This window comes from Hyperolius riggenbachi, chromosome 8 (genome assembly GCF_040937935.1).
Source record: "Hyperolius riggenbachi isolate aHypRig1 chromosome 8, aHypRig1.pri, whole genome shotgun sequence".
NCBI classification, from domain to species: Eukaryota; Metazoa; Chordata; class Amphibia; order Anura; family Hyperoliidae; genus Hyperolius; species Hyperolius riggenbachi.
The window spans coordinates 276,090,837-276,117,288 of NC_090653.1; the positions used below are offsets into that span (position 1 = coordinate 276,090,837).

Sequence of the window (26,452 nt, forward strand, 5' to 3'; positions counted from 1 at the left end):
AGTATATGTAGCCAGGAGTAGGTGCCCTCCCTCAGTTGGATAGCCAGCTCTAGGTGCCCCTTTGGAAGGCGGTGCCCTAAGCGACCGCTCGGGTCGCTCAGGTCAAAGGCCGGCTATGTGCTTACGTGACAGGAACATATGAGAAAAGTAATTTATAGCGCAATTTACTCTGGTAGAAATTTAATTCTTGTAAGTATGTGTACACATTAACCACAGGTTATTTCCCCTTAAAAGAAAACCACAGCAAATTTCATGCTCCTCTCATTCATTCATGTTACTAATCACACCAAAATGATCAACATATTGTATTCTTTTTTTTTTTTTTTTTTTACACAAATTAGGCTTTCTTTTGGGGGTACATATTGCTAAGAATAATTTTATGTAGTATACAAAGAGTGTGGAGTCGGCACTGCTGAAAACTGTACTTTTAATCCACAGGTGGAATAACATCACATCATGTGCAAATAAGAAGAGGTACACATACCATATATTGAAGGCTGTGAGCTGGTGGTGGGTGCTGGGTACAGGTTTAGCCTTATGGCCGTTTCGTGCTTTCTACGCGCTTCTACGCAGCCTCCGTAAAAGTGCATAGAAAGCGCGAAACGGCCGTAAGCCTAAACCTGTACCCAGCACCCACCACCAGCTCACAGCCTTCAATATATGGTATGTGTACCTCTTCTTATTTGCACATGATGTGATGTTATTCCACCTGTGGATTAAAAGTACAGTTTTCAGCAGTGCCGACTCCACACTCTTTGTATCCTACATTCAGTAACGGACCATTTACAGTCTGAGCACGCTGACTACGACCACAGATCAACCCTGCTGTGACCCTGCTGGTCCCTCACACTCTATGTAGATCCAGCTGTAGTGCCGACCCCTCCTCTCTTCTCCTGTGCCCTTTTAAGAATAATTTTATTTTATATGCATTTTAACTACTTAAAGGGAAGGTTCACGCAGGAGCTGTAAAAAATAGAAATCCAAATCCACTTACCTGGGGCTTCCTCCAGCCCGTGGCAGGCAGGAGGTGCCCTCGGCGCCGCTCCGCAGGCTCCCGGTGGTCTCCGGTGGCGATCCCGACCTGGCCAGGCCGGCTGCCAGGTCGGGCTGCTTCTGCGCTCCAAGTTGCGTGTCACTTGTGCGCGCTGACGTCATCGGACGTCCTCCGGGCTGTACTCCGCAGGCGCAGAAGTTCTGCGCCTGCGCAGTACAGCCCGGAGGACGTCCGATGACGTCAGCGCGCACAAGTGACACGCAACTTGGAGCGCAGAAGCAGCCGGCCTGGCCAGGTCGGGATCGCCACCGGCGACCACCGGGAGCCTGCGGAGCGGTGCCGAGGGCACCTCCTGCCTGCCACGGGCTGGAGGAAGCCCCAGGTAAGTGGATTTGGATTTCTATTTTTTACAGCTCCTGCGTGAACCTTCCCTTTAAGGACCAAGCTAATTGAAATTTACGCCCTGTTTTGGTGGTCACCTGGCTGGCAGGGCGTAGATTTAAATTAGCCGCCGCTGCGCACCTCCGCCGTTTCCGTCGCTCCCGCCACTTAATCCCTGCAGCTCACTGGCTCTGCCTGTCTCTATGACGGTAGAGCCATGTGAGCGGGTCAGGAGCCGATTTCATTGGCTCCTGGCCCTGTCTTTCAATGTAAGCCGCTTCCATTGGCTTACATTGAACGGCAGGTTCAGGAGCCAATAAAAGCGGCTCCTGACCGGCTCAAAGGAACTCTGCCTTCATAGAGACGGGCAGAGTAGGTGGCCCAGGTTCCCGACGTGTGGCGTGGATGGCAGTTGCGACGGATATGTTTGGCGATTTGTCGGTATTCCGTTGGGATTCCGCCGTTTCTGTACCAGCGGTCTCTGGTCCTTAAGGGGGCAGAGACCGCTGGTACTTAAGTGGTTCAAGGGAACCTTAACTGATGAAAAAAAAAAGAGAGTTTTACTTACCTAGGGCTTCTACTAGCCCCCTGCAGACATCCTGCGCCCACGCCGTCACTAAGCGATCCTACAGTCCCCTGCAGCGACCCTCTTCTGTCCGTCTGACAGGCGAGTTGACTGCCACTGCGCATGCATGGCCCGCGTGTCCCCGATCATGCTCCCGTTGCCAGGAGTGTTCTGCACATGTGCAATAGAGTTTTTTAGCGTACAGCACATGTGCAGCCTGCACAGACCGGGGCCACGCATCCAAATGAGAGTAGGGCGCTGCAGGGAACAAGAGGATTGCTTTGTGATGGTGCGGGCACAGGGCGGCTGCAGGGGGGGGCGGGGGTAGAAGCCCCAGGTAAGATAAACTTTTTTTTTTCAATTTAATTTAGGTTCACTTTAAAAGGAATAAGAAGAAAAAAGAATGAAAAAAAAAATCATTATTTCTCAGTTTTCAGCCATTACAGTTTTAAAATAAAATGTGCAACTGTAGATAAAACCCACACGCTTTATTTGCCCATTTGTCCCGGTTATTACAACATTATGTTTCTAGTACAATGTATGGCGACAATATTTTGTTTGGAAATAAAGGAGTATTTTTTTCAGTTTCTTGATCAATAATTGCAAACATTAATTTGCAAAAATAATAGTGATATAACCTTATGACATACATATTAGTGTCCCTAAAGTAACTATTTATGAATATTTTTTTTTAATGCTATAGCTTTGAAAAAAAAGGTTTTATTTTGGTATCTATAGCAGAGGGGGAAATTAATGGGGGACTTAAAAAAAAAAAAAAGAAAAAAGAATTGTAGGTGTGTTTTTATTTTTTGGCCACTAGATGTCCCCACACGATCCTATGTTAAAACAGTACTCAGGAAGTAGCATTTTACTTTCATTTTGTGAATGACCATTGATGCCGGATAATCATTCACTCAGGGCACTCAGATCGTCTTTGGGAACACATGATCAGTACTCTGCTGTAAACTGGTTCATGGGCACGAGTGCACGCAACGTGGTAAACAGTGAGATACGTGTATCCATGCCCCTGGTTCAGAAGTGAAGTCCACAGGGGTGTAGATACAAGACACAGCATTGCTATATTGGTTAAAATTATATAATATTTCACTATAGGGGTCCTTAAAATAGACCTTAGAGGGGCAGCGCATGCACGGAAAAGCCGAATGGTGTGACTGAGCCAGTTACCCGGGCTGATTGCGGCCGAACGGAGGCACTCAGGAGGACGGTGAAGGACGCATCAGTGCTTATGGGGCTGGAGGAAGCCCCGGGTAAGTATCAAATGTTTTAGTAAGCCCATCTCAAGTACACTTTAAGGGCCTGTACTCACGTGGATGATTAGCAGGTGATTCCCGCTAATCGCTGAAGCGCTAGCATTTTTTTTTAACATACGCAATACAAACATAATGGCAGTGATCTCACTGCTGTGATTGCTGCAATTAGCGGCAATTGCAAAACGCGATGCTTGCAGCATTCTTCTGCGATTCTGGAGCGATCATGATACAGAGCTTAAAAAAGCGCTGATCGCGATCGCTTGGGAAACACAAGAGTGTACAGTGATTTTACTGCGCTAATCGCGGTAAAATCACCCACGCAACAAACAAAAACCCTTACAGGGCAACTACGGATTATTACATATAAAGAGGAACTTTATATGCAAAAGCTTTATTAAAAAGAGTCTGAAGCTGAATTTTTTTACCTTTTTTTTTTTTTTTTTAATGTGCAGCCATCTTCAGCATTAAAATCCAAGCTGTTTCGCCGCATTCCCGCGGCAGAACGAATATTATTTCCCCTAGAAATGCCCTAAATACTGTCCAGGATTGCAGTTTCCTGGAAGAGGCAGAACTGTGCGCAGTAGCTCCGCCTCTTCTCCAGTCACTCTCCACCTCTCCCCACCCTTCTCTGTCTTTTTTCACTGAGAGGGGCGGGGAGAGGCTGAGATTGACTGGAAAAGAGGCAGAGCAACTGCGCACAGCTCTGCCTCTTCCAGGAAGCAAAATCTGTGACCTATATAGTCGTGGAACTTTGCTGGACTATTTCAGGGGCATAAATAACTTGTTCTGCCGCGGGGATGCGGCAAATCAGCTTGGAATTTAATGCTGAAGATGGCTGCACAATAAAAAGAGAAAAAATATTCCGCTTCAGACTTTCTTTAAGATGCATAAAAAACAAGGCACATACAGTTCATTATGAAGTATCATAAGTTGAACTTTCAGATGAGTAAACTGTTGTATGATAATAGAACATGGTCAGAAAAATAAAGTGTTAAAATTTCAATGGTTAAAGTATCGAGCAGAACAAAAGCACAAAATTACCAAAGATGCATATGATGACCAGAGTGTGATTAATATGTTCAATTAGGGCTGGTGCACACCGAGCGGCTTTTTCAGCGTTTCTGCAACCGCTTGCGGCTGCGGATCCGCTTGGTCAATGTATCTCAATGGGGTGATGCACACCAGAGCGGGAGGCGTTTTGCAGAAACGAAAAATGCCGGGGTGAGGCATTTTTTGGATTTCGGATGCGTTTCTGCCTCAATGTTAAGTATAGGAAAAACGCAAACCGCTCTGAAAAACGCCTGTTCAGAGCGGTTTTGCCGGCGTTTTTGTTACAGAAGCTGTTCAGTAACAGCTTTACTGTAACAATATATGAAATGTACTATACTGAAATCCGCTGCAGCAATCCGCAAAACGCCATAGAAAAATTTAAAAAAAGCGTTTCAAAATCTGCTAGCATTTTGCAGATCTGCTAGCGGGTTTTGGTGTGCACCAGGCCTTAAAGATTACTTTAACCATGGATTCAACTTCATCCCAATCAGTAGCTGATACCCCCTTTCCCATGACAAATCATCTCCTTTTCTCTAATAGACCATCAAGGGGGGTCTGTACGGCTGATATTGTGGTGAAACCCCTCCCTCAGTGTGATGTCATGACCATGGTCCTGACACTTTGCGGTCTGTGACCCTCATTGCATTGTGGGAAATAATGGCTTTTTCCAACTGCCAAGCAAGCAGTATCTCCCCACTGTGTATATGTTACAGCCGGAACCCGAAGTCTGGCCAGTCAAAAGTAGAAGTGGCCGTCTCACTGCGGCCAATGCCTGAAATGAATTGATTCCTGGCAGCTCCATTCCTCTCCCCTGGCTCTGGCTCCTCCCTCTGCCCCCCCTCCTATTGACCTTCTGTCAGCGGGGCCCACTTATGCTTCCAGAGGCGTTAGTTGCGGACGGGAAGCAGAGCGGGAACGCTGCAGACATTGCTTCTGCCAGCACCCGCTCTGCAGGAACGAACGTCAGGATTCCCTGCTTTTCTGCCGCGACAAACGACTCTGGAAGCATAAGGATGTGCCCGGCTGACAGAAGGTCAGGAGGGGCGCAGAGGGAGGAGCCAGAGCTGGGGGGACAGGAAGGGAGCCGCCAGGAATCCATTCATTTCGGGCATTGGCCGCTGTAACACTGCCACTTCTAGATTTGACAGGCCAGAACCAGAAATTGCCAGACTTCAGGTTCTGGCCATAACATATATATATATTTCAGTTTTTTTTCTTGTCTGTCAGCAGTAAAAGTGATGACCGGCAGGCTCATTGTGGATCAAACAATGAACGAATGTCAATAATTTCTAGACATATCTATTTGACTTCTTATTTTGCAATGTATTGATCTATTCCCCCCACATCTTTCTATTTTTTGGTAACGTTCCTCTTTAACTTACTAAGCATATTTTAAATACAGTTTTGGTTTACAAAGCAGTGACGGTTGGGAACGCCTGTTATCTCTGACCCTTGCTGGAACAAAGCAGAGATAAGCAGGTGTAGACTATGTACACAACAAATGCATTGTGAAATAACTGGAAATACAACTCAGCATTCCCAGCAACGAATCAGGAAACAGATTGTTACTACCAAGGCGCCAAAAGACTGCAACTTTTTTTCTTTTCAAAACCTCCCCCACTTTATCAGACTTCTGTATCCTGTCGGAGAATGATAAAAGTGAAACATCTGCCTTTAAGTGTTGTTATCAGTTGATGTTTAATATTTTACAAGGTTTATGTTTGCAAAACAGGACACAATGCTGGATTATATCAGAGTAACGATATCATTTTGCAAATTTTCGCAGCAGGTTACAAGTTAAAGTGAACCTGAACTCTTGCCCAAGACAGAAGGAAAACTGAGAAAATTGTACCCTGTATGTATTTAGAGAGTTTAGCCTGTCTAACACCCCCCATGTGTGAATAATCACAAGCTGTAATTTGCTCTCTCCCCTGTGTCACCTGACTGCCATGGCAGAGAAGCTCATTTGAAAGCTCAGGATGTAAACAATATGTCTGCTTCCATTTAAGCAGGAAGTAGAAACGGTGCAGGATTTGTATCAGCTGTAACACAGATCTGCTGTAAGGGCCCTTTTCCACTACGGCGTTTGCGACTGCTTAATCGCAAAACCGCAAACCGCTAGTGATTTTAAAATCGCTACGGTTTGCTTTTTAACATAGGAATCGCGGTAGGTAATTTCCACTACCGCGATTCGTTTTTTACTTGATCGCGATTTTTGCCGCGATTATGCTATGCAGTGCATAGCATAGCAAAATCGCGAACGCAAACGTCGGGAAAGCGCCGGGAATTTTTTGCTTTTTGCTGATCCGCAATCGCTAGCGTTCAGCGCGAACCGATTGCAAGTGGAAAAGGGCCCTTAAAGATACGAAACAGTATAAGAACCTCTAAAGGAAAACATTACTTTGTTACAGCTGATTCAAATCCTGTAATAAATCTACAGTGTGTCAACTTCCTGCTTTCATGGATGCAGACATATTGTTAACATCCTGTGCTTTCAAATGAGCTTATCTGCAGTGGCAGTCAGCTGACACAGCTGAGAGATCAAATTACACTTGTGATTAGTCACAGATGAGGGGAAATTAGACAGGCTAAACTCTCTAAATACATACAGAGTGGGTCCACTTTAATGGGTATACTGGAATTGCTTAAAGAGGGAATGTCGCGAAAATCTTCAAATTAGAAGTACATGTGTTTTTGTGGTCTGAACTTTTGTGCCACTGACTTGAACTCTTTTACCGCGGTCACTGCTGGACCTACGGTTGAACTTTTGTGCCACTGACTGAACTTTCTGCCGCGGTCACTGCTGGACCTACTGTTGCTTCCTCGAGTCCGGTGCTGTGTCTGGCCAGCTTTCCCAGAAGGCCTCCCACACGACACTGAAATGCCATGCCTCACCACTGCCAGCTGGCGTCCCTCCACCTCTCACCCTCACGCCGAGGACCGGGGCCCACTCACACCACTCCCCGAAACACGCACTACACATACCAGGGAGCAGCTCCTACAGTGGGAATCATGTGGCCACTCACCCCCTGTAGCCAGGCTTCTGACCAAGCTGGTCTGGGAACACATCAAACTGGTCTTGGACCCGGCCTTTGGCCATCGTGCAGGCCAGAGGCGGAGAGGCTGCCGGGCAGGCGCCCGCGTGAGACTTAGGAGGAGGGGCCTACGATCAGCTATCCCCTCAGTCGTCCTGGCGAATGTGCGCTCCCTCCCCAACAAGCTAGACAAACTGTGCCTCCTCTGCGACAGGAGGGACCTTAGCAGGACGACGCCAGTCCTTTGTTTCACGGAAACTTGGCTACATGAGGACATCCCTGAGAACACCCTGCTTCTCCCAGGTTTCAGCCTCACCCGCGCAGACCGAGACCCCGTCCTCTCCGGGAAGAAAAGAGGGGGTGGTATCTGCTTCTATATCAGCTCCTCATGGTGCCCCACCTCGGCAGTACTCATCAGGAAGTGCTCCCCTGACCTCGAGCTCACACTCATTAACTGCAGGCCGACATACTCGCCACGTGAGTTTTCCTCCTATGTCCTTGTCGGGGTGTACATTCCTCCTGATGCTGATGTCAAAGGTGCCGTACTGGAGCTCAGCGAGACCATCTCACAGTGGGAGACGTCCCTCCCAGACTCACTTTTCATTGTCATGGGCGACTTCAACAAGGCCAATCTTCGCCGAGACATGCCACGATACCACCAGCATGTGAAGTGCCCCACCAGGGGCGGGAACACTCTCGACCACTGCTACACAGCACTGAAGGATGCTTACAAGGCAGTCCCAGGGGCGGCTCTCGGCTCCTCTGACCACTGTGTCATCCACCTGATACCCACTTACAAGAGACGCCTAGAATCCGCTAAACCAACTCTTAGGTCCACCAAAGTATGGTCAGACGAGGCCAAGCTCCAACTCCAAGCCTGCCTTGACTGCACTGACTGGAAGGCCCTGGAAGCACCAAACATAGACGAGTGGGCAGACAACGTTGCCTCATACATCAGCTTCTGTGAAGACTCTTGCATACTAACCAAAGTCTTCAAGGTCTACCCGAACAACAAGCCGTGGTTCACTAACAAGCTACGGCAACTGCAGAGACGAAAGGAAGTCGCACACAAGACTGGCAACCAGGAGGACTACAGGAAGGCGAGAAATGACCTTAACAGAGAACTGAGGTCTGCCAAAAGGGACTAGGCGGAGAGAATGAAACAAAACCTGCACTCAAATGACACTCGAGCTGTATGGAAAGGGCTCAGGGCTGCCACCAACTACAAGCCACCCCCAAAACAGGCACCACCCAGCCTGGAACTAGCCGAAGAACTCAGCAAGTTCTACTGCAGGTTTGAGAGGCAGGAAGACCGCTCAACACCCCTCCCCGCCTTAAGGAGAACATCATGAGCCCACCTCCTTCTCTAGTGGTGAGCGAGGCTGAAGTCCTGCAACTCCTGGCAAGACTAAACACCAGGAAAGTCCCTGGACCGGACGGTGTGTCTCCAGCCTGCCTGAAAACCTGCTCCAGGCAACTCGCTCCCGTTCTTTCCGCCATCTTCACCAAATCACTAAGCGAAGGAATAGTCCCCAGATGCTTCAAGAGGTCGACCATAATACCTGTCCCTAAGAAACAAGGAGCCTCGGAGCTGAACAACTTTAGGCCGGTAGCCCTTACGTCCATCATAATGAAAACTCTGGAGCGAGCTGTCCTTTCCAACCTCAAGACCTCCACCCTGCCCTTTCTAGACCCCCATCAGTTCGCGTACAGGGCAAATAGGTCCACTGACGATGCAATAAACATCTGCCTGGAGTCCATCTATGACCACCTGGACAGACCAGACACGTACACCAGAATACTACTCCTGGACTTTAGCTCAGGATTTAATACGATTTGCCCACGCATTCTACAAGGAGAACTAACCACACTTGGTGTGCACCCAAGCCTGCGCCTCTGGATCACAGACTTTCTCACCAACAGGACCCAATCTGTCAGGCTGGGTGAGATCCACTCACAAATTGTGACCACGAACACAGGGGCCCCTCAGGGCTGTGTCTTGTCTCCACTGCTGTTTTCCCTCTACACAAACAATTGTAGATCCAAGGCAGATTCGGACAAGGTCATTAAGTTCGCCGACGACACCACCATTGTTGGTCTCGTCACCAAGGACAACATCCAGGAGTACTGTCAGCAGGTGGAGAGAATCTGTCACTGGTGCAAGGAGTACAGGCTAGTGCTCAACGCGGCAAAAACTGTCGAGCTAATCGTTGATTTCAGGAAATCCGCTCCCACCCCACCTCCAATTCACATTGATGGTACGGAAGTGGCCAGAGTGCCCTGCGCCCGTCTCCTGGGCACCACCATCTCCAGTGACCTCAGCTGGAGGCCCAACATCACCGCCACCCAAAGGAATGCCCAACAGAGACTCTACCTCCTTCGTCAGCTGAGGAAGTTCGGCATGGCCCCAGAGATCTTGACCAGCTTCTACTCCGCCACCATTGAATCGATTCTCTGCTCTTCCATCCTGGTCTGGTACTCTGGCTCAACCACCAGCGACAGGCTCACACTTCAGAGGGTCATCAGGGCAGCGGAGAGGGTCATCGGAAGACCTCTCCCTGCACTCGACCTCCTACACAAGAGAAGGCTGAGAGTGAGGGCGCTGAGGATCGCTAACGATCCCTCTCACCCAGGCCACCGCTACTTCTGTCAGCTCCCACTGGGACGGAGGCTTCGGACCATCTCCACAAGGACTGCCAGACACAGTAACTCTTTCTTCCCCTCGGCCGTCAGCCTTCTTAATTCCCTTCACATACTCCCTCCAGCAAACAAAATCTAATTGTTGATTGGCCAGTCTATGACTTTTGAAACCGTTACAAGCAATGGCCTAGTATGGCCTAGTATGTAACGCAATTGTATTACAATAATGTAGATGTAACTGCTTGTCCTCTTGTGTATAATGTATAGTGTTAAGTGTCAACTTTCTGTTCTTGCTGTTCTATACTACCTATCGTTGTTCTCTGAGCTATTCTGTACTGTGCCAAACCCAATGCCGGGCATGACCCAGTCGTGCTTGGCGAAATAAAGAATTCCTGATTTCTTCCAGAGCAACATGAGCCATGCATTACTTCTCTCCTAGGTTGCTGTCACTCACAGTAGGTAGTAGAAACAGGGCAGTTTCTAAGCTAAATTGCACCCAGGGCGAGGGTGTAAAAATTGAGCCCCCCCCCCCGCGGACTTGTGAACCCATACTCTTTAGGGACAGTCACACAGCTACAGGTCATAAGTAGATCTGCCTACTTACTAGTTACCATCCACTCATACAGGAGGAAGCAGGACCAGGAAAACACACAGGGGAAGAGAGCCTGGAAAGCCGACTCCTCCATGGGCGCTGCACTGACATCCTGCAGTACCTCTACAGGACATCAGGTGTCATCACCCGGTGGTAATGTGATGATGACTTGACGTTGAACGCAGGCTGCCCAGGAGGAGTCAAGGAAGGTGACTGCACTGGTAATCTTCTTCTTCCATTTGGCTGCACCGCGTGTCACCAGCTCCCTAGCAGTAATGTCCTTCTGCCTGCGCCCCCCTTCTACTTGCCGGTCTGCGCCCAGGGCGGTCGCCCTGTGCGCACTGCCCAAGAAACGGCCCTGAGTAGAAAGCTGACATTACCAACAAGTTTTGGGTTAGTCCATCTCTTCCATTCTCAGCATGGCCTTTATTCTTCATAAAGACATTCCCTGAAAAATATTTATACAAAGATGCTGGCCAGCCTCCCTGCTCACTGTACACTTTTTTGGGGAGTTGGACGGAGCAACTGCCATTCACTAAGTGCTTTTAAAAATAAAGAAAACCCTAAGAACCCCCCATGAAAAGATGGGCTAGTCCAAAATCAGTCGGTAATGTCAGATTTCTACTACTTACTGTAAGTGACAGCAATATAGGAGAAAAGTAATTTATGGGTCACTTTACTCTGGAAGAAATGTACTTCTCATTTAAAACATGTATTTTAAATTTTAAGATTTTCGCGACAGGGGTCCTTTAAGGATTGGTGGACTGACTGCCAGGCAGAGAATAGATCCAGGAAGGGAGTGGATGTTCTGGGGGGGGGGGGGGGGGGGTAAAAGACAGCAATTTGGAAGTGCATTGGCATCCTGATTCAAAACTTCTTACAAATAATAAATGAATGTCAAAGGAAAAGAGGGGGAAGTCTGGACATGCACTGAGTTGTTTTGGTTTTGGTCCAGGAATTTTTGGCTGATTCACTCCTTGGTGAGCACGAATATCCCCGAAGATTCCTAGCTCACAATTTTACACTTTAGGCACCTAGCAAACCAAATTGACCAAATGCCAATTCTAGTAAATAATACACATTCTTATAACTGCAAAGGGACCAGGAAAATTAGTTTACTATATCAGAAGTTTACTATATCAGCATTGGTCATACATTGTATATTAATACTGACACATTTGCTGGGACCTGAGGACTGTGTTCACTATATCCAGAGTTTTTCTATAATGAGATTCTACTGTACAAGTTGCTATAGAAGTACTCCACCTAGTCCACAAACTTCTTACAAAATACTGCATACTCTGCACGATCCTGTCAAACACCGAATGGATTGGGTCAGTGGACCATGTGCTTCCTGTTCAAAAAGCAGCACATCAGCGCAGAGGTGCCTAGTCTAAATAAAATGCCTAACTGCCTAATCTAAATAAAAGTGATAAAATTTGGTCAACCTGGACAAATTCCCCACAAATTACCGTATTTTGCGTTGTATAAGATGCTCCGGAATATAAGACGCACCCAGGTTTAGAGGGCAAGAACCAGAGAAAAAACAATATACTAAACCTGGTGCGTCCATATTCCAGGAGAGTCTTGTACATGTTATCCCTCAAATGGTGTCCTCATGTCTCCACCATTGTGTTTCCCATGTCTGCCCTAAGTGTCCTCCTGTGTCCCATTGTCTCCCCATGTGTCCTCTGTGTCCCTCATACATGCCTCATGTGTCACCCGTGCCTGCCCTATGTGTCCCTCATGCATGCCCTATGTGTCCCTCATGCATGCCCTATGTGTCCTCTGTGTCCCCCATACCTGCCCCATGTGTCCTCTATGTGTCCCTCATGCCTGCCCGATGTGCCTGTGTCTCCATGTGTCTTCTGTGTCACCTATGAATGCCTCATGTGTCCCTCATGCCTGCCTTATGTGCTTGTGTCCCCTGTGTGCGTGTAAACTGTGGCTGCACCTGACGTGTGCCTCTGCCCTCTCCCGATGCCTGTTATGTGTTCGGCTGCGTGTCCCCCGCGAGTGTATACTATGCCCGCACCCGCCGTGTGCCTTATCTCCCTCCCCCATGTGGTTGCTGGCCCCCCCAGGTGTTAATCTGCAGCAGGCTTACCTCTCCGCCATGCCCGCGAGGACTGGAGACTTCCTTCACAGCCGCGCATCTCGCTCTAGTGATCGGCATGTGATAATGACGCAATCATCACATGTCGATCACTAGAGCGAGATGCGCGGCTGTAAAGGAAGTCTCCAATCCTCGCGGGCATGGCGAAGAGGTAAGCCCGCTGCAGATTAACACCCGGGGAGGGGGGAAGCAACCATATGTGGGAGGGAGATAAGGCACATGGCGAGAGCGGGCATAGTATACACTCGCGGGGGACACGCAGCCGAACACATAACAGGCATCGGGAGAGGGCAGAGGCCACCACACAAATAAGGACTCATACACACTTTGGAATTTGTACACTGTCCCTGCTCCCTAGGGTTCGTAAAAACATCTGTCTCTCACTGCTGCAAAGTTCTGATGACTTCATGTACAACCTAACAAACAAGGGAGTCACATTTTGGAAAACAGTTGTAGACTTTCCCTTTTCAGCAGAGGATTTCTAGATTCTTATCACACACACAGGCTAATGACCTTATGGCCTCTGATTACTTTTACAACACAGTGGAGTGGCGATCGATGTCTTATGCTGGGCATACACGGCACGTTTCTGGATGCAATTATGCGCCGGATCGAGCCGCTGGCTCGATGCCGGCGCATCCCCGCTCGTCCGCGTGGATCGATTCCCACTTGTCCCTCGGGATCGAGCGGGGAACCTATCCGGCAGGTCATCGGACCTGTCTGATATTATCAGTCGAGCCCATCAGCGGCTCGATTGATAAGGAAACAATGTGCCGTGTATGCTCAGCATTACTGTTGCTGCTTCATTGAGAGCTTGTTGTCTCATACTGAGTCCAAGAGCCCCTAATAAGAGTATCAATCAGTGACATTCTGAATGTGTTGCCAAAGTTTCAGTGAATACTCTATATGTCATGTTCAGCATGTCATTGTTGTTCCTCCATATAGCATGTGCTCTCATGTAGTAAAATAATACAGCTGTGTGTATGTATGTACTGGGAGCAGAGCTGCAACGAGGGACTTGTCGGCTGCAAGGGGCTGGAGGAAGCCCCGGGTAAGTAGATCTACGAGTAGCATAGATTGCCTGACGTTTCCTTTAAGTGTAATGCAACGTACACACTTGAGATAACGATCGTTTGCAAGGAACTATAGTTACCCGACGAACAATATTGGAACGATTGGAATGCAACGATGGGATGCAGCGATCATCATACACATTTTAACCACTTCAGGATTCTCGGTGCGTATATGTACGCCCCTGAATCCTGAAGTGTATTCCATGGAAACGTTCCATGTCAGTTCACGGAGGGTGTCTCCGTGAACACCCTGCGAGCCGATCGGCGGCTCGCAGGGTAAATGTAAACACACGGGGAAGATCTTCCCCGGTGTTTACATGTATACGGCGCTGCTGCGCAGCAGCGCCGTAGAGGAGATCGGTGATCCCCGGCCTCTGATTGGCCGGGGATCGCCGGCATCTGATAGGCTAAAGCCTATCCCATCAGGCGCAGGACGGAAATCCGTCCTGCGCCGCTCACAGGGGGAGGGAGAGGGAGGGAAGGGGAAGGAGGCCAGGAAGCGCTGCGGAGGGGGCTTTGAAGAGCCCCCGCAAGCGCAAGCAGCCGGCGGCGATCAGACCCCCCCAGCAGGACATCCCCCTAGTGGGGAAAAAAAGGGGGGGGGGGGGAAGTCTGATCGGCCTGGCTGCAACCTGATCTGTGCTGTGGGCTGGAGAGCCCACGCAGCACAGATCAGCACAAAATAGCATGGTACAGAAGTGGTTAACCATCATTCTCGCAGAAAAGAACGATCAGCGGGAAATGTTGCGCACATATTTATATAAAATAATAATAAAAAAAAACACTAAAATGGAGTTACAATAGATAAAATATATGATACTTAACTTGAAAACAAAGTTTATTTGAAATTTGTAATGTAACAATGGGGGGCCCCATCCAAAGTTTCGCGGGGGGCCCCATCCAAAGTTTCGCAGGGGGGCCCAGTGATGTCTAGTTACGCCCCTGACAGGGGCCCCAAAAGGCTGCGTCCTGCTACCATTCCTGTTCTCCCTTTATACCAAGTATGTCAAACCGGTCCTACGAGGGCCGAGGTCCTCACACATCTTTGATACAGCTCAAATGAATTGATGGGCCTGAATCAGGACAGGTGCGGTCCATCAGGTAGAACACATTCCTCTCTTTCTCAGTCCATCCTAAACACTGGCATGGATCTGGCCCTCCAGGTCTGGAGTTTGACACATGTGCTTTATACGAACAACTGCAGATCCTCAACAAACTCCGTGAAGGTAATCAAATTCGCAGATGATATCACCTTAGTCGGCTTGATCACCAAAAACGACAAGCCAGAATACTGCCAGCAGGTCGACAGGATCTGTCACTTGTGCAGGGAGAACAAGCTGGTCTTCAACACTGCAGAAACTGTTGAGATGATCGTCGACTTCAGGAAACACGCCCCCACCCCACCTCCACTACACATTGACAGTATGGAGGTTGAAAGAGTTCCATGTGTCCGCCTCCTGGGCACCACCATCTCCAACGAATTGAGATTGAAGGCCAACATCGCCTCCACCCAGCGGAAAGCCCAACAAAGGCTATACTTCCTCCACCTACTTCAGGAGTTTGACATGGCCCAAAAGCTTCTGACGAGCTTCTACACCTCGACTATCGAATCTGTCCTCTGCTCTTCCATTCTAGTCTGGTATGCTGGTTTCACCGAAAGCGACAGACGCAAACTACAGAGGGTAATCAGAACGGCAGAATGGATCATTTGGAATCTACTTCCTCCTCTACAACTCCAGACTATGCTCCAGGGCACTGAAGATCGCCAACGATCCCTCTCACCCAGGTCACCACTTTTTCAGTTGGCTCTCTTTAGGCCGGAGGTATCGGTCCATCTCCACCAAGACCACGAGACACAGAAACAGCTTCTTCCCTTCAGCTGTCAACTCTCTGAACTCTGCCCATGGTCTCACCAATTCAGTGCCCGCCTCCCTAGGTTGTTTCCTCCTCTCCCTATGCTGCAACGAACAACCACCATGCACTGCCACGCAACCCTGTTGTTTCCTCTGCGGAGTTCTGTGAAGTTATGCACCCGCTATCTCTGTATGTGAAATGCTGTCTCTGCTGTCTGGCGACTGACAAATCATGTATGCTTTGCTGCTTGGTGTACATAGTTTTTTAAAAATGTGTATTATTCATGTGCTATGTGAAGTAATGCGGTCGCTGTTGTTTTGTGTGTCCTTGCCTATGCTCAAGCCCTGTATGTGCCAAGCCCAATGACTCTGTCGTGCTTGGCGAAATTAAATGATGCTTCTTCTTCTGATCTATCTCACCATAATGGTGTTACTTTGTTTTATGGCAACCGTTTGGGCCCTTTTCCACTTGCAAGCAAAATCGCAACTGCGCTTGCAAAAGCTTCTTTTTCCACTTGCTTGTGATTGCCACGTGAGATGTCGGGAGTGAAACTCGATTGCTCCAATTATCATGCAGCCCGACTATTGCAATTTGCGGAAAATCAAAATGTGCTAATGGAAAAGTGCAATGTGTTTTACATGTAAATCACGGTGCACTATCGATTGGCGAAACGCCAGCGATATGATTTTTTTAAGCGAATCGTGACTCGTGGAAAAGAGCCCTTACTGTTCATGACTGTTTTATAGTTCTTTTATAACTGAAAGTTAGCCATGCACCCTACACCTGAATCACAATATACCTTGTCTTTAATATCTTGTGGAGGAAGATCGCTGAAAAAACCTGCTCCCCGGTCCTGCGTGGGACAAAATCTCTTCAGCCGACCAACCCGTATGGGCTAATCGGCAAGAATCTCAGGTGAGATTATTCCACGGTTGCCTAACCAGTTTTTTCTCAAATTGTCTATTGAGTGCGCTCTCCCCCCCGCCCGCCCTTCTTCTTTACAGAGACCTGAGAGAAGGCTGATGCGCTCTGGTGCAAGGGGGTCTCTCACTCACTCAGCTGCTAATAACTGTGGATTTCTGCCATGTTTTGCCTGTTATGCACACACTGGTTATTCCTGCACAGGGAACCCTGTTTAGGTTATTTTCTATTGATTCATTTGGGATGTTTGATGTTAGACTTGCACCTGGTGTTGTAATATTGACATGCATATGATTTGCATTTTGCACAGGTCACTTCATAAATAGGTTCACAGCTGCTGGTTCACGTTATTGATATAATAGGTGTATTGAATGTGCCCCGATTGATATCTCACTATTGCCTTACTTTGCTGAGCCCCACTATTCCAGCACCACCTGCCCTGCATATTTTATATCAGCCCATTGCCCTCCCATCCCCTCTCCCTGGTTTTTAATGTTTTGTGTCTTGCATATTGTTCAATAAAAATTACTTACACGTTTTTGCAATATAAAGGATACCTTTACGCAGTGGCGTAACAATAGGGGAAGCAGCCCCTGCCCCTGCGGGGGGGGGGAGGGGGGGGCCAGAGCCCGTTTATGGGCGTTTTGGGGCGCAGAAGGGGTCGCAGCATGAGGGGAGAGCTTTGCACATCAGCGGGGAGGGGGGACAGTCCCCCCCTCTCTCACCTCGGGCTCTCCCCTCTGCGCTCCGCTCCCCTCCTGCATCTATCTAAGTGTCAGCGGCGGCGGCAGCAGCTACAATTACCTCCATTCACCACGGAGGTTGCCGATCTGCAAGGGCTTCACATTATTTCCTGTTAAAACAGGAAGTAATGTGAAGCCCTTGCAGATCGGAGACCTCCAGTGGTCCAGCTGCTGACACTTAGATAGATGCAGGAGGGGAGCGGAGCGCAGATGGGAGAGCCCGAGGTGAGAGAGGGGAGACTGTCCCCCCTCCCCGCTGATGTGCAAAGCTCTCCCCTCATGTTGCGACCCCTCCTGCCCCCCAAAACGCCCATGAGCGGGCCCCATGGTTGCAGGGGTGCCTGGGTACTTCTAGTTATGCCCCTGCCTTTGCGATAAATATATTTTAAAAAGGACACCTACTGTGTGCATGGGGAGTTGTGCAGATGCTTACCGCACCTCCCGTGCCCTGGCCTCATCCTTCGTTCACCAGTAATTGGCCCGTTCTTTACTTCCTGGTCAGCGCGGTCAGTGCCCTCTGACCCGGACATGTTCACTTAGGCACCTTGCGAGGTGAGGTAAGTGGACTTGCAAGGTGCCCAAGCAGACATACTGCACATGCGCAGCTTAGTATGTCCGTGTCGGAGGGCGCCACCCGTGCTGACAAGGAGGTTATGGAGGGTGACGCCGGGGCACGGCATCACTCTCTCCATCATCCACACAACTCCCCACACAAAGAGTAGGATTCCTTTTTTTAAATATATTTAGCGCTAAGATATCCTTTAATGCGACATCCTGGTTTCTTTTCTTCTTGATGTGGGATGTTCAAAGTCTCCATATGAAGAGCCTTAGAAATTGACCCGGATTCCCTGGAGAGCTTAGCACAAGATCTCTCTGCCTGGTGAAGCTGTATCAGCAAAGGTGCTACCTCCTCTGAGCAGAGCAGGATTGCAGAGACGCGGAAGAAGCGTGAGCTGCGCAAATCCAGAGTCAATGCTCTGCCAACCATCCCGCGGAAAAAAAACACTTGTGCCCTACATGTGGCAGAGCTTTCCGAGCACGCGATGGACTGATAAGCCACAGGCGGACACTTACCGAGTCAACCTCCTTTCTCATGATGTTCTTAGTCATCGTCGATAGTGACAGATAAACATGATGAACTATGTGGGGGAACAGTGGCGTAGCAATAGGGGGTGCAGAGGTAGCGACCGCATCGGGGCCCTTGGGCTGGAGGGGGCCTCAACCTCAACCACAGTATTAGCTCTTTATTGGTCCTGTCCTGATAATAATCACTTCTATAGATGCTTTGAATAGTAGTAATCATTAACACACCGCTCCCCATCCCTTTCTTGCACCTCTGACACTGTGGTTGTCCTTGGCAGGTTTTGGTGCGCCGTATCAATTGTTATGTATAGAGTGCTTGGGGGCCCCAATGTAAAACTTGCACTGGGGCCCACAGCTTCTTAGCTACGCCACTGGTGGGGAAGAAGTCTGTGTGTTACCAGATGACCCCCATTGGTTTTGTACTATGTAACACTGTTGTATTTTTGCTCTGCTTAAAGTGGACCTGAACACTTTCACAGGAGAGAAGGAAAACACAGAGAAATGCACCCTGTATGTATTTAGAGAGTTTAGTCTGCATAATTCTCCCTTATATGTGACTAATTACAAGTGTAATTTGATCTCTCAGTCGTGTCAGCTCAGTAATCTCATCTGCCTTGGCAGAGCAGCACAATGTGTAAACACAGGATGTTAACCCTATGTCTGCTTCCATGAAAGCAGGAAGTAGACACACTGCAGATTTATTGCAGGGTTTGTATCAGCTGTAACAAAGAAATGTTTTTCTTATTATGTTGTTTCTTATCTTTTAGAGCAGAGAGTAAGTTCTAAGTTCAGGTCCTCTTTAATAAACTATTTGAAAGTAAAGTATGGAAAGGCAGGTGTTGGTGTCCTTGGGTTATGACAAGGGGAAAAAGACAGGTGTACAACAGCTGCCCCATTCTGTGGTTTATCCTCAGCTCTTGTTTTGTTTGGAATGTCAGTGCTGATCTCAAATATCACAGGGAGGACATATTAGAGGTCCCAACGAGGGGGCATCAATGTCAATAAAAAAAAAAAATCAGACAAAGCTTCTATACCTTTTTCAAGCTATGCACAAAAGTTATGGAAGAGAAGATAAAGCAATGAAAAAATACTGCTGCCTACGTTCTCTTCTACACCAGGGTCACTAGGTTTATAATGAAAACAGCCTGAAAGTACTGTATTTTTATTTCCCTGGTGATTATGATGGTCACCAGGCTCTTGTCATCTGCCCTATCAGGACGCTTTCACTTTGGGCTCGTTTCCACTGAGCGGGTGGGTGGGATCGCAGGCCATGTACGGCTATGGGATTCGCAGCCTCCGGCGCGAATTCTGCGGGGGGTTCCGGCCGAATCGCTCCCGCAAGCGATTTGGCCGCGGCGCCGTTATCCCCTATGGCAGAGTTTCCCCGTGCGATTCATGTGCGGGGAAACTCTGCGGAATCGCGGCGGAAACGGGCCCTTTGGGACTTGCAGCAATGAGGAGTTCCTCTTTAAGCCTTACCCACGGATAGCAGGATATTCCACTTCTTTGGATATGGAAGTCTCCTCTTTAAAACGTCCTGTATCAGCAGTAGAATGCCGGTGCCTGCAACACAGTGGAGAACATGACTTCAGAACGATGTCAGCATTGAGATGTGCTCCCTACAAACCCTCTCACTATTAATAACAGGTGGGAGGAGGAGTCTAAAAAAGTATTAAACCATCCAAAAACAGTTTAAAAAGAAAAAGGTACCATATATCCTAAAATAAATCAACTCCAATATTTGACCCTCTTAATCTGGAATTTTTTTATTGACTCAAGTAGAAGTCTACCCAGCAAAGTTAATGGCTGCACTTGGGTACCAGGAAGTATAAACAGCTGCACATGGGGACCAGGAGGGGTTAATGACTGCAATGCATACAGTACAACCCTTAGGCGCAGCCAATTACTTCTCCAGGCCCCCAAGCGCAGCAATCATTCTTTCTTGCAGCCCAGTGTTTCCCCCTGCCCCTCTCCTTGTTAATTGTTGTGGCCAGGACTTTCAGATCTGTGTTTTCTTGACATTCCCATGATCAAGAGAGTGTGTCACTTACCACAGGGTAAATTCCAGCAAATGGTATTGTCACAAATAGTACACACATTACTCAGTTTGCTCAGCGTTTCCTGTGACTCGTATATAAGTCAACCCCTATACTTTTATTTAGTGAGTCAGACCTAAATTTCTAGACATATAGCCAAGTATATAGGGTAAGTTTGGTTTACTTTTCCTGTAGTATTTAAAACACCAGTACAACTTAATGGGAAGAACAAAATATTTATTGCACAATAAGGTCAGACAATGCGTTTTGCAGGCGTTCTTCTGCTTCCTCAGGTCAGTGATAACACCCCTCCACACCCTCCCAAAAAATGTGCCCTTGGCTGAGAATCATCTGACTAAAGTGCCCCAGTCTGAGCTACTCAAGTTTGATGATTCTTAGTCATCGGCCTTTTTTGGGGGTTACCACTGACCTGAGGAAGCATGGAATGCCTCTGAAACTCATTGTCTGCCCCTATTGTGCAATAAATATATTGATCATTCGTCGGAGTGGCAATTTGCATATTACAGGAGAGGTAAGCTGGCCATATGTCTCCTTTTTAAACTGTTTTTAAATGATTTTATACACTTTTGGGTGCTTTCACCCACCCTTCTCCAAAGCTCTCATTATTAGTATAATATTTTGGAAATGGGTATACAATAAGCATGCAGCCAGGAGGGTCGGGGGGGGATAGGCGGGATGGTGTAATGGAGGCCTGCTCCACTCTCCACCATTCCACTGCCCCTGTGCTGCCCTGTATGTAGCCTTTGTGCAATTGCAGAGCAGCACAGAGAACGCAGTACATCGCCTTCCTCAAGCTGCAGTTTGGATCCACGCTCCTCTCATAATGCCGAACAGCTACAGATACATGTCACATGACACCCAGAGATGTGCAGCTGCACAGCGCCCAGCTGCAGTGAAAGAGAGAAGCACAGAACAACTTGCTACTGGAAGAAGGTGGTGTACTGTGCTTATTCCTAATACTAATTTTTGTAGGGGGGGGGGGGGGGGGGGAAGACAAAGGCCACTCATTGCTCATATTTGGGGGAGGGGGACAAAGGCCACTTGTTACTTATATGGGGGGGGGGGGGCAAAGGCCACCTGTTACTCATATCTGGGGGGTAGTGCACCTAATAATAATATCTAGGGACACAAAGACAACATAGTGCTATGTAGGGGGCACAAAGACAACCTAATACTGATACTATATGAAGGTGTGTGTGTATGTGTGTGCGCATGCGTGCGTGTATGCAAACTACCTAATACTAATATCTGGGAAAGGAGTGCAAAGACTACATGATACTGATATTTAGGGGCACCAAATACAGTAGAATCTCATTATAGTAAACTCTGCTATAGCGAACCCCTGGATATAGTAAACCCAGTGCTCAGGTCCCAGCAAATGCGTCTGTATAACTATACAGTGTATGACCAATTCTGATATAGTAAACTTCTTATAGAGGAAACTACGTTTCCTAGTCCCGTGGCGTTTACTATAAAGGGATTCTACTGTACTGGTAACTTGGGGTGAGGCAGGTTGGGGAGAGGCAGGGGCGTAACAATAGACAGCCGCAGGGGGGCCCAAAAGCCGAAGGAAGCCTTGTGGTGGGAGAAGTTTCTTTTCCCTGTACTGAGAGACTGACAACTAAGGGCACTGATAGAGAAAACTTCCTGCTTTCTGCAAAATTGTTCTGATGACTGCATCTGCTCAGCCACTGATAAAGAATCATACAAAGTTTTGTAGACAGTCCCGATTCAGTGTGCAGCAGGGTCTTGTGTACAGTGCCCAGTCCCCAACCGCTCTACTCCTCCCCAAGTGCTGTGTACTGTAGTGATGCTGGAGGAGTCTGCAGAGCCAGTTCTGCTCCATCAGAGATGGACAGAGTGAGTGTAATAAGCCGAGGCTGGGAGCACACTCGTCTGTCAGTTTTCTGTATGTGATTTCTGCACCCCATGTGTGTCTGTATGTGCGAAAACATGCAGGTGTTATCACAGAAGCTAATGTAACTGATAGAGAAAATGCATGCAGTGCTTTTATCTGCATGGGGAAACACATTGAAGTGCGCACTAGCCAGTTGAATAACATTGGTCCTCAGTTTACCTGTGCAGAAAGCGGGGGGGGGGGGGGGGGGGGGGGCTGGCCCCATCCAAAGTTCCGCAGGGGGGCCCAGTGATTTGTAGTTACGTCCCTGGGGAGTGGGCATCCAAAGGTAGTTATCCAAAGTGATTCAACAGAAAATGTCTGCGTTATCAGATGGTGACATATTTGTTTTTTACAACCTTATTAAAAAGTGCAAACTCTCCACAAAAATGTGTTTACCAAGGGCCTGGTCTGCGCCCCACCGAACTGGCCAATTATGATTAACTTTATTGAGACACTGGAGTGCTTTCAGGTCAAGCCGTAACAAAGAGCAAATAAGCTGTTGCAACTTCAAAACTTAATATAACTGGCTTTCATTCAAGTACTTTTTTTTTTAGGTAGGAACACAATTCAAGTAAATACAAGTCTTGCGTTGCTTTCTGAAACGCGCGTCTTTATTTAAAATACAGTTCATCACTTCCCTGCCACTTTCACGAATTGTCAGTAGTGCTGAATTCACGCTCAACACAGTTTCCTGTATAGAAATTCTGAAATGATAAATTGGTCTTTTAAAATGTTCTCTTCTTGCAAATTATTTATGCACAAAATAATTACACATATACTGAACATGTGCATATGAAGTGTTACAACCTGAATTTCTACACTAGCGCCAAATATCAAGCTTTTATTAACCAGGGCTGAGGAGTCACAGTCGAGGAGTCAGAGCAATTTTGGGTACCTGGAGTCAGTGGTTTCATAAACTGGGGAGTCGAATGGTTTTTATACCAATGGTAGACTTTGCAGAGTTACAATGTACCCGAGATGGGAGGAAGAAAAAATGTATACATACCTGGGGCTTCCTCCAGCCCCCACCAGGCTGATTGCTTTCTCGCCATCCTCCTCTGCCGCCTGGGTCTTCTGGAACTCGGCCCCGAAAGCACATCAGTCAGGGTCGGCTGGCACAGGCACAGTCCGGCAACTCACACTCCCGTGGATACCAGAGATACTATTGGGTGAGAAAATCCTAAAAGAGTTGTCGTTTCAGAGATGCTGGCACCAGTTCTTCCTGTACCATTGATCATCCCTGATTCAAAGTCACGATTCAAAGTCACTTAAAGGGAATGTCCGAGGTACTTTAACCACTCTGTGACCGCCTAACGCAGGTTTGCAGCCGCAGAGTGGCTCCCCCAGGACCGCCTAACGCAGAATAGCGTCATCTAGCGATATGCGAGATTAGCAGGGATTGAGCGCTCGCTCAGCCCCCATTCCATGCAGGAGGACACAGTATGCTGCCGCGATCAGTCTGCTAGCCAGTGATTGCAGGCAGCAGGCTGCTACAAAGAAAAAAAAACCTGTTTATTTACATGTACAGCGCTGTGACCTACTGCAGCGATGTACGGGGGACAGCTCTGTCACTGGGCTGTCCCCTCGAGTGGCAGGGAAAGAGATCCCTCTCATAAGCTGATGCCTATGACAGGCGATCTCCCGTAATTGGCTGTCGGGGGGAGCGAGGGAGGGTTGGAGGGACAACTTTAAGAAAAACAAACGATTTTCATAATATATTTACAATAAAATTAATTTTATAAAAAAAATAGCTGCAGCAACGATCAGGTGGCACCAACAGAAAGCTCTGTTGGTGACAACAAGAGGAGGGAGGATTAATGTGTGTGCTGAGTTGTATGGCCTTAAAGCTGCAGTGTGCTAAATTGTAAACAAATGGCCTGGTCACTAGGGGGGGGGTGTAAGCCTGTGGTCCTGTCGTGGTTAAAAAACAAAAATCTACTTCCCCGGGGCTTCCTCCAGCCCCTGGCAGCTCTCCTGTGCCCTCGCCGCAGCTCCACTTCCAGCAGGTGGCCCCTCCGGGTGCAAGATGCCGACCTCACCAGGCTACGCGAGAGCCACTCGCGGTCACGCTGACGTCATCTGGAGTGTACTGCAGTCATTAACCACTAACCACTACACCACCGTGCGGCCCATACTATATACAATCATGGCATTACCTGTGACAAAAGTGGCCACTCCTTTAATAAAGGCTTTTGACTGACAAGAGGCGTACTGAGCCAAGCCCTGAAACAAAAGAAAACAAACAACAAAAAAGACATTAAAAGCTGTGTGGATGCCATTCAATTACCTCTAAATATAGCAACTTGTCTGCAGTAGGTTACAATTTAAAAGTGCCATCAAATAAGAGAAAGAAGTGGAATTCTGGGCACCTTCCGTCCAGATTCTTTTATTGCAGTGCTTTCAAAACAGGTGACTTGTCAATGACACATCCATATTTCGGATCATCAGGTGATGGTGTGATGGAGGTGGGGTGCCGGGCACCAGATGGGGCTTGCGACGGCCGTTTCGCGTCTCACTAGACGCTTGGTCACGCTGCGCTCCAATAACAGAGGCGAGCTGCGGACTTCCAGTAAAATGCGGGGATTAACCCAGCCTCCTCCGGTTGCCGCGCACGCCATTGGTGAAAGGAGATCAATGGGGCAGTCCAGCCAGCGGAAATGCGTCACCACCGCATCCAAACTACAATACCCATAAGGCAACTCGGGCGGAGAAAAATAGGAGGGCTGTGCGCTTTCGCCACACCTCACCTGGCTGTCAGTCATTCCAGGCAGCCAATCCCTCCACTCAGTCCGCGCTGTCAACAGACTACTGCATACATTTTAGCAGTATGTCAAACCCGGGCATGTAAAAAAGCAAAAATGTAAAACTCTCATCGCTTATTCATGATGCGGAACGAGGCATCTCCTGCTGGTGATATCCCTTAACAGTGTCGTAAAGTGAAGTGCATAAGTGACATACCACTAATTAAAAGAGATAAAACCTGGGCTAGTCAGACCCAGCTGCAGCCAAAAAAAGCTAAACTACTACGGTACACCATATCCGGCATGGCAGAATGCTATCAATTCTGTGGCCCTACCAACTATCTGCATTACTATAGATCAGGGGAAGATATGTTCAAAAGGGATAGGGGAGAAACAAATATAATAATAGAGAGCACCTGTCATGAATTCAACCTTCATCGCACCAACACCAATTATAACAACTGGAAACATATCAATAATATTCTACATAGGAGACAAACAAAATAAAAAACAACCATCCTTGTCAATGTCGTTTCGGCACAGATCACACGGTATCAGCATATTAAAAATACTCATGGATCTAACATACATGCCAATTCAATTTTGTCATTGAGGCCAGCTGGCCCCATCGCTTCAGTACGTAGTATAATGCATGTTTCTCTCCTTAGGAGGATTTTGTCCCTATCACCTCCCCTCCTAGGGGCCTCTACTCTATCCAATAACGCAAATTTCAACCCATGACACCATCCTCCATTTTCATCTTTCATGTGTGTTACCAATCTGGTGCACCTCTTCCCAGCTTTGATTGTGCTGACATGCTCCCCAATACGTTTCTTAATTGATCTTGTTGTTTGTCCAATCTTTTACAAGGGCAGAACATAACATACACTACGTAATCAGTCTGACAAGTATATAGACCCCTCATTCGGAACCCAACCCCTCCTACCTCTATATATTTTTGCGTGATCATCCTGGGACAGTATTTGCAAAACCCACATTTGAAATTGCCTTTGGTGTCAGTGTAAAAGGGGCCTAAACATAAAGCCAGGGCAAAGATGAAATGGTTTAAAACAAAACATATCCATGTGTTAGAATGGGCCAGTCAAAGTCCAGATCTAAATCCAATCGAGAATCTGTGGCAAGATCTGAAAACTGCTGTTCACAAACGCTGTCCATCTAATCTGACTGAGCTGGAGCTGTTTTGCAAAGAAGGGGCAAGGATTTCAGTCTCTAGATGTGGAAAGCTGGTAGAGACATACCCTAAAAGACTGGCAGCTGTAATTGCAGCAAAAGGTGGTTCTACAAAGTATCGACTCAGGGGGCCGAATAATTATGCACACCCCCACTTTGCAGTTATGTATTTATTTTTTTAAATGTTTGGAATCATGTATGATTTTTGTTCCACTTCTCACATGTACACCACTTTGTATTGGTCT

The 26,452-nt window shown here is 47.8% G+C and overlaps 1 protein-coding gene across 1 annotated transcript in view; it reads right to left on the reverse strand.

Annotated features, from left to right (window-relative positions):
- Positions 1-26,452, reverse strand: part of TMEM141 (transmembrane protein 141) — a 53,055-nt gene that overhangs the window by 18,751 nt on the left and 7,852 nt on the right. The window contains exons 2-3 of the mRNA XM_068249915.1: positions 24,432-24,498; positions 19,798-19,881 (exon numbers count right to left, since the gene is read on the reverse strand). Coding sequence (XP_068106016.1) covers positions 19,798-19,881; positions 24,432-24,498 — 151 coding nt within the window. The remainder of the gene's footprint in view (positions 1-19,797; positions 19,882-24,431; positions 24,499-26,452) is intronic.